This window comes from Dermacentor andersoni, chromosome 4 (genome assembly GCF_023375885.2).
Source record: "Dermacentor andersoni chromosome 4, qqDerAnde1_hic_scaffold, whole genome shotgun sequence".
Classification (NCBI taxonomy): Eukaryota; Metazoa; Arthropoda; class Arachnida; order Ixodida; family Ixodidae; genus Dermacentor; species Dermacentor andersoni.
The window spans coordinates 187292591-187304717 of NC_092817.1; the positions used below are offsets into that span (position 1 = coordinate 187292591).

At 48.3% G+C, this 12127-nt stretch overlaps 1 protein-coding gene across 1 annotated transcript in view; it reads right to left on the minus strand.

The window, feature by feature from the left end:
- Window positions 1–499: 499 nt before the first annotated feature.
- The window catches only part of LOC126531884 (uncharacterized), an 82849-nt gene continuing 71221 nt past the window's right edge, over window positions 500–12127 (minus strand). Inside the window, exon 9 of the mRNA XM_050179618.3 lies at window positions 500–636. Coding sequence (XP_050035575.1) covers window positions 521–636 — 116 coding nt within the window. The 3' untranslated portion in view covers window positions 500–520. The remainder of the gene's footprint in view (window positions 637–12127) is intronic.

Sequence of the window (12127 nt, forward strand, 5' to 3'; positions counted from 1 at the left end):
TAATTGGGCTGTTAACGAGTCCAAAATATATAAAAGAAGGCATACACGCTGTCGATAATAAATGTGTACAATTTCACGTTTGTACCCACGCAGTACGGGGCATATGCCGATATTTTATTCTGGTTTCAGCGCTGTATGCTCTCATAAAGATTTGAAATAATTGCTTTGTTTTCAGCGTAATTGCAATTTCGTTTGAATACCCACCGCTCTGGTTCTCTAGCTATAATGTTCTCATTCTGGATTTGATTTACCGTCGTAGCGGACGCATTTAGACCAGGACGAAACGCAAAAATCTTGGTAGGCTTAGGTTCATGCGTTCGTTAAAGAAGCCGACGCCGTCAAAACTGTTGCGAGCCCTCAGCTACCGCTTCTCTTATAGCCTGAGTGTTCGTTTTAGGCGTTACAAGTTAGAAATAATTATGCAAATAAATACAACAAAAACATTTTAAGTTTTAGTGGTCTAGCTGATATGTACCCCATGGCACAGGCATTGCAGCAGTGTGGCTGGCAAACTCCTTTATTATATGCAACATTTCTGGAGGAGAGCAGGACGGTTTGTTTTGCCCGACTCGGTCTTTGGAATGGAGTCCACGTAGAAGACGCCGCCATACAGGTGTTTGTGCACTGCGCAGTTTTCTGTGAGAGAAAACAAAATAGACATGGTCAAGGACATCTGCCTAAAAAGACAGGATGAATTTCAACTGTCATCATCATCATCAGCCTGGTTACGCCCACTGCAGGGCAAAGGCCTCTCCCATACTTCTCCAACTACCCCGGTTACGTACTAATTGTGGCCATGTTCTCCCTGCAAACTTCTTAATCTCATCCGCCCACCTAACTTTCTGCAGATTTCTGCCCCGTACGTTAGTACAGGGAAGACACAGCTGTTATACACATTTCGCTTGAGGGATAACGGCAACCTGCTGTTCATGATCTGAGAGTGCCTGCGAAACGCACCCCAGCCAATTCTTATTCTTCTGATTATTTCAGTCTCATGATCCGGATCCGCGGTGACTACCCGCCCTAAGTAGCTGTATTCCCGTACCACTACCAGTGCCTAGTGTTACGTTTCGCCTACGACGCGCGGTATAGCCGGCGCGGATGCAACAGACGCCGGGGCTTCGTTCAAAACGGCGGACATTGTGGCCCGTTCAGCGCTGCCGCAACGCCTCCCCGCCAAGCGCGTCCAGGCATGTTTCAATGCCACGTGTCTTCGTGTGTCCGTGTGTGTGTGTGTGCATGTTGGTGTCCACGCTTGTCAAAGCGCGGCAGCCGGGGAGAGGAGCTCCCCCAACTGTGAAGCGAGGAGGTCTGACCGGCGCCGGTCCGGCGGATGCGTCACCTACTTGTCTCAACGTGCCCGAGTGGCGCCGTCACGTGCGCCCCATCTAGAGCCGTTCCTTCTTGCCCTCAACTCCGAGAGTATAAAAGCAGCTGCCCCCGGACGCCAGAGAGAGGCTCCGATTTCTTCCGTTGAGTAACGTGCTCTCCCGTCTCTCCACTTCGGTCAATCTGACCGGCCGCTCTTTTGCGATGCTAGAATAAACAAGTTGTTCTGTTAGCAGTCGACTCATCCTTTGCCAGCACCTTCGGATGCTTCCAGTTGTGCCCCAGGCCGCCAGGCCAACGCTATCCTTGGGGCTTGCGACCCATTTGCAACAACTGGTGCCAGCGGTGAGATTGCAACAACTGGTTGTCAGCGGTGAGATCGCGACAACGGAGGCCAGCAGCGAAGATATGCGGTCGACTGTATGCTGAGCAGCACAACGACCATCCGGGAGCAGTGCAACGAGCCCTGTGTGATGACTGGTTGAGGGCAGCGGAACGACTGCGCTGAATTCTTGGCTGCGAGGTTTGGTGAGTGCGGGACTTTCTTCTTCTGAGTTTTGCCAGGCTTTTGTTAGTGTCAGAAACAGAGCTGGTAATTGTGGTTGTCGTTGCTGCCGGGTTACTTTGCGGCAAGACAATAGTAGGCAGTAGAGAAAGCAGCATTCAGAGCAGCCATGGATTTGAAGTCGTTGCGCAAACCGAAATTGCTGGAGCTTGCAGAGAGTTGGGTCTGGATGTCTCAGACAAACTCAGAAAACCAGAACTGCTATGGACTATTCTTGAGATAGAAGCTGAGGATGACGAGCTGTCGGAATGCCTTGAGACCATTGAGGAGAGGGCAAAAAGACAGGAACTTAAAGAACAGAAAGAGCGAGAGCAACAAGAAAAAGAGCGCGACCGTCAACACGCTTTGTAAATGAAGCGTCTCGAGTTAGAGATGCAACGCGCTCGTAATAGAAGTCAGGCACACGGTGCAGGAGAACGAGTATTGTTCAAAATGACTGACCTGATGCGGCCGTTTAAGCTTGGAGAGGACATTGGTTTGTTCCTGGTTAACTTTGAGCGAACGTGCGAGAAGCAGGGGTTCTCTCGGGAAACGTGGCCACAGCGCTTGCTCACTTTGTTACCCGGCGAGGCGGCCGACGTAGTCGCTCGCTTGAAGAGAGAGGAGGCAGAGGATTTCGACAAAGTGAAATCGAGTCTGCTAAAAAAGTACAGGCTGTCAGCGGAGGCGTTCCGTCGGAAGTTTCGGGAAAATGAGAAAGGCAGAAGTGAGTCATATACAGAGTTTGCCTACAGGCTAATGTCAAACATGCAGGAGTGGCTTAAAGAAGCGAAAGCGTTTGGTGACCACGAGAAAGTTCTGCAGTATTTCGGGCTGGAACAGTTTTATAGTCGGTTACCTGAGAACGTGCGGTACTGGGTCTTGGATAGGCCAGACGTTAGTACGGTGGCTAAAGCCGCTGAGCTAGCCGAGGAGTTTGTGACGCGTCGGGCTCGCGGAGCTAAGGATGGTCAAAAGGGTGAATTTGGCTCCAAGTCTGAGAGGCCGAAGGTCACACCCATGAGAGCAAAGGGGAACACACATAGTGCGGTTGCGAGTGAAAGCAGTCCGACCGAACCTAAGGAGGCGGCGGCAGCCGAAACCGAACGCAGAAAGCGGTTCGAGACGAGGCAAGCGCGCGTGTGTTATACGTGCCAGAAGCCGGGTCACTTTTCGGCGCAGTGTCCGGAAACGAAAACAAAAGTCGTGTTTTTGTCATTATGCAGCACTGACGAGAACATGAAGCTTCTGGAGCCTTACATGCGAGACCTCCTCGTGAACGGGAAAGAGTGCCGAGTGCTTCGCGATTCCGCAGCTACGATGGATGTAGTTCACCCCTCTTACGTAAAACCCGATATGTTCACGGGCGAGTGAGCGTGGATCAAGCAAGCGGTGGGTGCTCATAGCGTGTGTCTGCCCGTAGCAAAAGTGCTTATTGAAGGACCTTTCGGAGCGCTTGAGACGGAGGCCGCAGTGTCATCTATGCTGCCCCCCCCCCCAGTACCCGTACCTATTTTCGAACAGGTCCGATCACCTCCTGCGCGAGAAGGGGCTTTTGTTTGGTGAGGCTAGCGTTCAGGCCTTAACCAGATCGAAGGTTCGGGAGCTCGCTGCAAAGGCGGTAGTTGCGGGGCCGACGTTGTCGAACAATGAAAAAGGGTCAGAGGCGCAGCAAGCTGATATTCAGAGCACGTCCGAACTGAACAAAATTAAGCCTGTAGCGTTGAAGGCACCAGATACTGGAGAGGAAATGCCCGACACGGGAAAGTTAGAAGAGCTATCTGCAGATTTGCTCATCGCGCCTACGTCAGATGGACTTAATAGGTTGCTAAAAGTCAGCCGGTCGGCTTTGATAGCCGAGCAAAAAAAGGATGGCAGCCTAGAAAACATGCGCTGCAATGTCAAGGAAGGTATCGCCAAGAAAAATGCTCGTTTTGTGGAAAGAGGTGGGGTCCTGTACCGGAAGTATCTAGACCGCAGGGGAGTGGAGTTCGATCAGCTGATCGTGCCTCAGTGCCTCCGTCAGGATCTGTTGCGCTTGTCGCATGGAGGTTCGTGGTCCGGACACCTAGGAGTTAAGAAAACTAAGGACCGTCTCTTGCAAGAGTACTATTGGCCAGGGTGTTTTCGTGACGCAGAACACTTTGTGAGGACACGTGACACCTTTCAGCGGGTGGGCAAACCAGGGGACAAATCGAGGGCGCCGTTGAAGTTGGTACCTATCATTACGGAGCCTTTTAGACGGCTCGTTATTGATACAGTGGCACCTCTGCCGGTAACAACCACGGGGTACAGACACATTTTGACTGTGATCTGCCCAGCGACAAAGTTCCCTGAAGCAGTGCCGCTTAAAGAACTCAGCTCAGTTGAGATAGTCAATGCACTACTGTCCATATTTGCGCGAGTTGGTTTTCCTGCGGAAATCCAGTCAGATCAGGGCACAGTGTTTACTAGCGCTTTGACGACAGCCTTTCTCGAAAGGTGCGGGGTAAAGCTGTTACACAGCTTAGTGTACCACCCACAGTCGAATTCAGTTGAGAAGCTCCACTCCGTCATGAAGCGCGTATTGAGAGCATTGTGGTTTGAACAACAAACTGACTGGGAGCTGTGTCTGCCTGGGGTGATGTTTGCATTGAGGACCGCGCCGCATGCGGCTACGGGGTTTTCGCCAGCTGAGCTAGTGTACGGTCGCTCGCTGCGGTCTCCGCTTCGCATGCTTCGAGACGGATCACTGCCCTCTCCCTTGGTTGCAGACTATCTCTTCCAAAAATGGCCGCCTCCTGCGCTGGAGCCTCGCTTTGCAACAATATTCCTTTGAGGTGCGTTACAAAAAGGGGAGTCTCAACGGTAACGCCGATGGCTTAAGTCGAGTCCCCTAACGTAGGAATTAGCCTCAAAGTTATTTGTTACTGATGTTTTTCTTCCTGAGGCAGGATTTTTAACATATTGCTTTGGTTTAGTGTTTCAAAGTCATGACGTGCTTTCTAGTGCAATTTTCCAACTTGTGGACGCGTTCTGAGTGCTGCTAGACTACTGTAAGGAACTAGGCAGTAGTATAAAACGGGAAAGAGCCTGGCATGGCTTAGTGAGGGTTGTGTCGTGCTTGCTGACTGAGCGGTTGAATTTCGGCGTAGTTCTAACGCTTGCTGGGAACGCGAACGAAAATGGCAACTCTCCCGAAGTCACTTTGCAGTGTCCTGTGTGAACCTGAACGTGAGAACGAGGCCTTCTCTGTGCGCTGCGCTCAAGAAATGCCGAAGGACGACCGACTTCGGTTATGAGCATCATCGAGCGACATCCCTCCGGACAGCGAATGCAGTCCCCTGACCATCGGGATCTCCTTCTCCCGGCGGGGCGGTCTGTTACGTTTCGCCTACGACACGCGGTATAGCCGGCGCGGATGCAACGGACGCCGGGGCTTCGTTCAAAACGGCGGACATTTTGGCCCGTTCAGCGCTGCCGCAACGCCGCCTGCCATGCGCGTCCAGGCATGTTTCAATGCCACGTGTCTTCGTGTGTGCGTGTGTGTGTGTGTGCATGTTGGTGCCCTGGCTTGTCAAAGCGCGGCAGCCGGGGAGAGGAGCTCCCCCAACTGTGAAGCGAGGAGGTCTGACCGGCGCCGGCCCGGCGGATGCGTCACCTACTCGTCTCAACGTGCCCGAGCGGCGCCGTCACGTGTGCCCCATCTAGAGCCGTTCCTTCTTGCCCTCAACTCCGAGAGTATAAAAGCAGCTGCCCCCGGACGCCAAGAGAGAGGCTCCGATTTCTTCCGTTGAGTAACGTACTCTCCCGTCTCTCCACTTCGGTCGATCTGACCGGCCGCTCTTTTGCGATGCTAGAATAAACAAGTTGTTCTGTTAGCAGTCGACTCATCCTTTGCCAGCACCTTCGGATGCTTCCAGTTGTGCCCCAGGCTGCCAGGCCAACGCTACCCTTGGGGCTTGCGACCCATATGCAACACTAGCTTCCTGTCGTAAACTGCTGTTCTCTTCCGAGGCTGTTAAACATTACTTTAATTGTCTGCAGATTAATTTTTAGACCCACCCTTCTGTTTGCCTCTCCAGGTCAGTGAGCATGCATTGCAATTGGTGCCCTGAGTTACTAAGCAAGGCAATATCATCACCGAGTCGCAAGTTACTAAGGTATTCTCCATTAACCATTATCCCCAATTCTTCCCAATCCAGGTCTCTGAATACCTCCTGTAAACACGCTCTGAATAGCATTGGAGAGATCGTATCTCCACGCCTGACGCCTTTCTTTATTGGGATTTTGTTGCTTTCTTTATGGAGGACTGCGGTAGCTGTGGAGCCGCTATATATATCTTTCAGTATTTTTACATATGGCTCGTCTGCACCCTGATTCCGTAATGCCTCCATGACTGCTGAGGTTTCGACTGAATCAAATGTTTTCTCATAATCAATGAAAGCTATATATAAGGGTTGGTTATATTCTGCACATTTCTCTATCACCTGATTGATAGTGTGAATATGGTCTATTGCTGAGAAGCCTTCACGGAACCCTGCCTGGTCCTTTGGTTGACAGAAGTCTAAGGTGTTCCTGATTCTATTTGCGATTACCTTAGTAAATACTTTGTAGGCAACGGACAGTAAGCTGATCGCTCTATAATTTTTCAAGTCTTTGGCGTCCCCTTCCTTATGGATTAGGATTATGTTAGCGTTCCTCCACGAATCCGGTACGCTCGAGCTCATGAGGCATTGCGTGTACAGGGTGGTCAGTTTTTCTAGAACAATCCGCCCACCATCCTTCAACAAATCTGCTGTTACCGGATCCTCCCCAGCTGCCTTCCCCGTTTGCATAGCTCCCAAGATTTTCCTTACTTCTTCCGGCGTTACTTGTGGGATTTCAAATTCCTCAAGACCATTCTCTCTTCCATTATCGTCGTGGCTGCCACTGGTACTGCATAAATCTCTACAGAACTCCTCAGCCACTTGAACTATCTCATCCATATTAGTAATGATATTGCCGGCTTTGTCTATTAACGCATACATCAGATTCTTGCCTATTTCTAGTTTCTTCTAAACTGCTTTTAGGCTTCCTCCGTTCCTCAGCGCATGTTCAATTCTATCCATATTATACTTCCTCATGCCAACTGTGTTACGCTTGGTGATTAACTTGGAAAGTTCTACGAGTTCCATTCTAGCTGTAGGGTTAGAGGCTTGCATACATTGGCGTTTCTTGATCAGATCTTTCGTCTCCTGCGATAGCTTACTGGTCTCCTGTCTAACGGCGTTACCACCGACTTCTATTGCTCACTCCTTAATGATGCCCACAAGATTGTCGTTCATTGCTTCAACACTAACGTCCTCTTCCTGAGTTAAAGCCAAATACCTGTTCTGTAGCTTGATCTGGAATTCCTCTATTTTCCCTCTTACCGCTAACTCATTGATCGGCTTCTTATGTACCGGTTTCTTCCGTTCGCTCCTCAAGTCTGGCTAATTCGAGTTCTTGCCATCCTATGGTCACTGCAGCGCACCTTGCTGAGCACGTCCACATCTTGTATGATGCGAGGGTTAGTGCAGAGTCTAAAGCCTATTTCATTTCTAGTCTCGCCATTCGGGCTCCTCCACGTCCACTTTCGGCTATCTCGCTTGCGGACGAAGGTATTCATTATCCGCATATTATTCTGTTCTGCAAACCCTACTAATAACTCTACCCTGCTATTCCTAGAATTTATGCCCTATTTGCCCACTGACTTGTCTCCAGCCTGCTTCTTGCCTACCCTGGCATTGAAGTCGCCCATCAGAACAGTGTATTTTGTTTTGACTTTACCCATCGCCGATTCCACGTCTTCATAGAAGGTTTCGACTGCCTGGTCATCATGACTGGATGAAGGGGCGTAGAACTGTGTTTGGAACTGTGTTTCTATCTTAATACGACCTCCATAAAGACCAGAATATTTGAATAGCCACTTCATATGAGTTGCACGATTAAGACGGTCATGTCTAGGAGTACTTTCGCCGCTGCGAATGTACTTCATGATATGAGTAACGCTGCGAAATCGCCCACACAGGAGGAATCTTGTGCCCTAAAGGCACTCTGCAATGAAGTTTGGCTGTACATGTCGCGCCACATAGTAGCGGCGGTGAGCACCCGTGAGTAGGCCGTCGTCGCCATTTCACTATTGCGCTTACTGCGCTCAGGACCGCCTGAAAGCGTTATTTTCCAATTTTTGAATGGATTCGCCACGGCCTCTCGGCAGCTCTTCTATGAGGAGTGTGAACAAAAAGAACAAGCGCAGGTACTGCTGCGGTTATCATTGTCAGAACGGTGAAGGGAATTTGTGCCGCTTCCCATCAACACCGCATGAAGCGACCCGGCGGCTGAAGTGGATCGTCGCGTTTCGGCACGTCAAGTAATTGTCGCTCTTGCGAATTTGCGTCAAACGAACGAAGACGCAAACACCAAAAGAAAAGAAAAGAACCAAGAGGGAGCACTTGTAAAAACTCACAATATGGCTACAGCTGCCTAAAGATGCGTGAACTAATTCCCGCTCTTGTAGATTGGTTTATATAGTTGTGCAGCTCGTCTCGCTTCAAAACAAATGCTCAGTCGTTGTTACGTGTCAAATCTAGCTTCGTAAGCGCTCCCTGCTGGAACTTTGTACGCACCCTGCTTTTTATTGTGCATTATTAAGCCAGTGTGCAGGTCGTGTCGGCACCGGGTCAAGACCTGGCTGCTGGAGCCGGACTCATTGATGCCGATCTTTTCTCGCGCTTAGAACAACAGAACCAAGGTTGAAGTGCACAGCAGCACGCGTCGAGTATTCGCAAATTAGTATTTGTCTTCGGCAGGCTAGCACAGATTTGTCCAGTCTTCACACTGTTTAGCCTTAGCTGATTGCTCTAGATGATGTTTCAGCGGTGATAACTAGTCACATTGGAGCCCGACCGACAATACCACAATGCGCTCGAGGCGTTCCGTCAATGAATAAAAAAGCACGTGCCTGCCAACTCGTCAATACGTGTACAATTGAGAAGGTTCGAAGTGCTCTCCGAGCAGTGAAGCTACAAACGACAGTTGAGAAACGTCTACGGCCATATTCGCTCAATTAAGTGGAATAAAATAATTATTTCTTAACTTCCTTTGAGTTTAACGTCGTGAGCAAGCGCGTATTCCCCGTGGTAATTTTTCAAACCTCGCGTACTTCCCTTGCAGCCCGAAAAAAAAATTGCTTGAAGGATCAACAACTACTACATTGAAGTATTGGCGTTTAAATTATTACCCTTACTGTTGCGCAATTACCTTTTGGTAAATAATGACCTAGAATGACAGTAAAAGGAATAGTTTCTGCTCTCCAAGAGGACAGCGAACATTCTTTGCTTGCATTCTCGCAACTCACGTGTCTCTCTTAAAGTTCGGCCCCACTAAGCTGAAACATCCTTTAAAGATGGGCGTACTATGTCTATGCACGTAGTACCATAGGTGCGAGAAGACCGTAGGTGTAAATCTGCATATATTAAAGGCCAGCGAGTCATATTATTTTTTGTGCCTGGTACGTTGACTACCGGCCAGCGTTCAGCCTTTCACTAGCACAATATGAGCAATAATTGCGCTCTCATACGGCGTTTTTGAGGAATAGCTAGATTCAGCAGGATGCCAGCCATTGTGCTTCTGTAGTTTATCTTTTGAAGGCTTAACCACCTAACTGCTGTGCATCTAAGTTTATTGTAACCAAAAAAAAACAATTTTACTAGGTAAGAGAAGTTGTCTATAGCTTAAGCAAATGCTCTTCCGAAACTCCACATTTTGCTTTAGCAAGCAAACGCCACGCAATAGCTAATAACAAGGCTTAGAAATCGTACGTCATTTTGGGTGCGCAAGGAAGTCGGATTACCCTTTAGCCACCTGAGGTACATAAGCCAATGAGCCGGTAAATTAGCGATGTACTATGTGTGTTTCTTTATTTGGCCCTTCAAAACAATAGAGAGGCACTTTTCAAAAACATGTTTCTGATAGCTTATATGTTGTTCTTTGTGACATATGTGTCCCTACGTGCCTTAGGGAGTCGAACATTCATTTGGCCTTCTTAGCTGATTCCACCGTAAAACGCTTTGAAGCAATTTCTTGCAGTAGGGAAGCGCAAGTGAACATTCCAAATGTTGCAGCACATAAATAGGTGGTTTTCGAGCTTTCATATGGTAGAGCTTCTTGTCCTGTGCACATTCTTATGCACCTGTATACCTGCTGAAGACTTGTGCTCCGCTCTCAGCTCAAACAGTTTTGAAAAGGACGCTTGCGACTGCTTGGCAGAACGGCAGCGATGCCACAGCGGGCATAGCGAGCTCGTCAGCTAGCAGTTTGACGTGTATGACACAGACAACGTTTACTCCAATGTCCAGAAATTCAAAGAGCACTCGAAGTGAGTATTTTATTTCTGACTTTCGGTCCACTTCGTTAGTTGCCTTCGAGCAGAAAGGACGTGATAGATCACTAGAAGCTTGACAACCAGAAAAACCTTGTTTGTTTTTTGGCCCACGTTATGAAGATGTTTCAGTTTTGTTCAGCATAACCAATTCTTTCTTTTACAAGCATTTTTGTACGAGTCTCTCCAACTTCTTATTAGGAAATATTTTCTATTATGAAGATCCGCCGGTTGTTTGCAGTGCCAAATACACTTTATTTACATGCATCTCATGCGGCATTGAGCTGTGATTCTTGGTTTTGTACGTCTTCTTACTTTCGATGACCCTTTGACGACACACATTACGTTTTCGGGAGCAGTAACTGCGCGATTCTGGGCTGACACACCTGCCGTCTTTCGCTTTTTCGGTGGCTTTGAGTATTCTGTTTTCTTTGGGTGCTCTACGTATACTTCTCTACCAACGTCAAAATCTCAAAATATTATTTGTCAAGCTCTAAAGCAGACTCATTGCCATTGTTATCCAACAAAATGTTATGGAAACCTATCTTCCGATAGGAGGAAATAATATTGACAAATTAAAGCTTTTATACAAGATAAACAAGGTCATACGTAAACGCACTAAGTATGCAAAGTAATTCATTTCGAGTGCCTATTAGAAAATAAAAGTGCCACCCCCAAGTGAACGTCGCCAATTGGCATCCAGTATTCCGTCACTGTACACATGGAAACATATGTCTCAATACCTATTTCTCGGTGAAAAACGTATTTTGTACTCATTTCCATTCACGCACCTTTTTTTATTAAGAACCCTCGATCACTGCACTTTATATTCCACACATTATCTCCCTATATCTATTAGGAAAATCAGCAAAACAGGTAATTAATTTGTCGACGGCAAAACACCGCATTGTTGCGCGACTCCACGAACGTTTGGACAATTTTTGTCATAGAGTTGTCAACCGAAATAAATTATTTTGGCAACGGAAGCTAACTATAGTTCCGCAAATTGCCCTCAGTAGGTTTGCAAGGACAAAACATGTGTATTGAAATGTTTTTCAAATTCGTGGACACATGTGTTCCATCTACGGTAAGGGGTTATCCTAGTCTGTCCATAACAACTAGATTGCAACATTTATTTCAGATACACTTATAGTGTCTGAAATTTGGAAAACTTCGAAAACGCTTAAGCTACGGCTTTAAGAGTGGAACATGCTGTAATTCAAAAACCCCTGACTGCTTTTCCCGCCTCCCGGCAACCACACCTTTCTTACGGATGCGCGTAGGCAAGCGCCATCTGGATGGCGTTGCTGCAAGGAATTGAGCGGGCCGCGTCGCTCTATGGATGATCGAAACGCTGGAAAGGGGCTTTGTGTTTGAGTTTCCGTGTGACAGAATTGTGTTTTCTGGTATAGTCAAATTACAGTCCGACGCTGGCATGTCTGTCGGTTGCGTTCACGTCGTACGTTTTCTGACACATTTCACTTTGAATAATTCAATTGGTTCAGCAACACTTCTGTGCCACGCGGACGAGCTGCGTGGTTGTGGTTCGTAATGATTTTTGCTAAACGGCGTTCGATGCCGACACCAGATTTCTTGCGACACGGGTCCCTTAACACTCTCGCGTTACAGGGCTGCCCCGCTCGAAGAAGCAGTCTGGGCTGCTCTAGAGGAGGACTCGGCAGCTTAAACGCCTGCTTACAGCTGATGGAGGCGTTGGGCATCGATTCCAGCAGGCGGTAATGTCACCTAAATGCAGTGATAGCGCAACATGTTTGTTATCTGTTTTTGTAGAAAGGTGTTGTGAATCAGCATGCGCCGCTGACACGTGTTTGTTTTGTTAGATTCACCGGCCACGGCTCTTGTGAATCGGC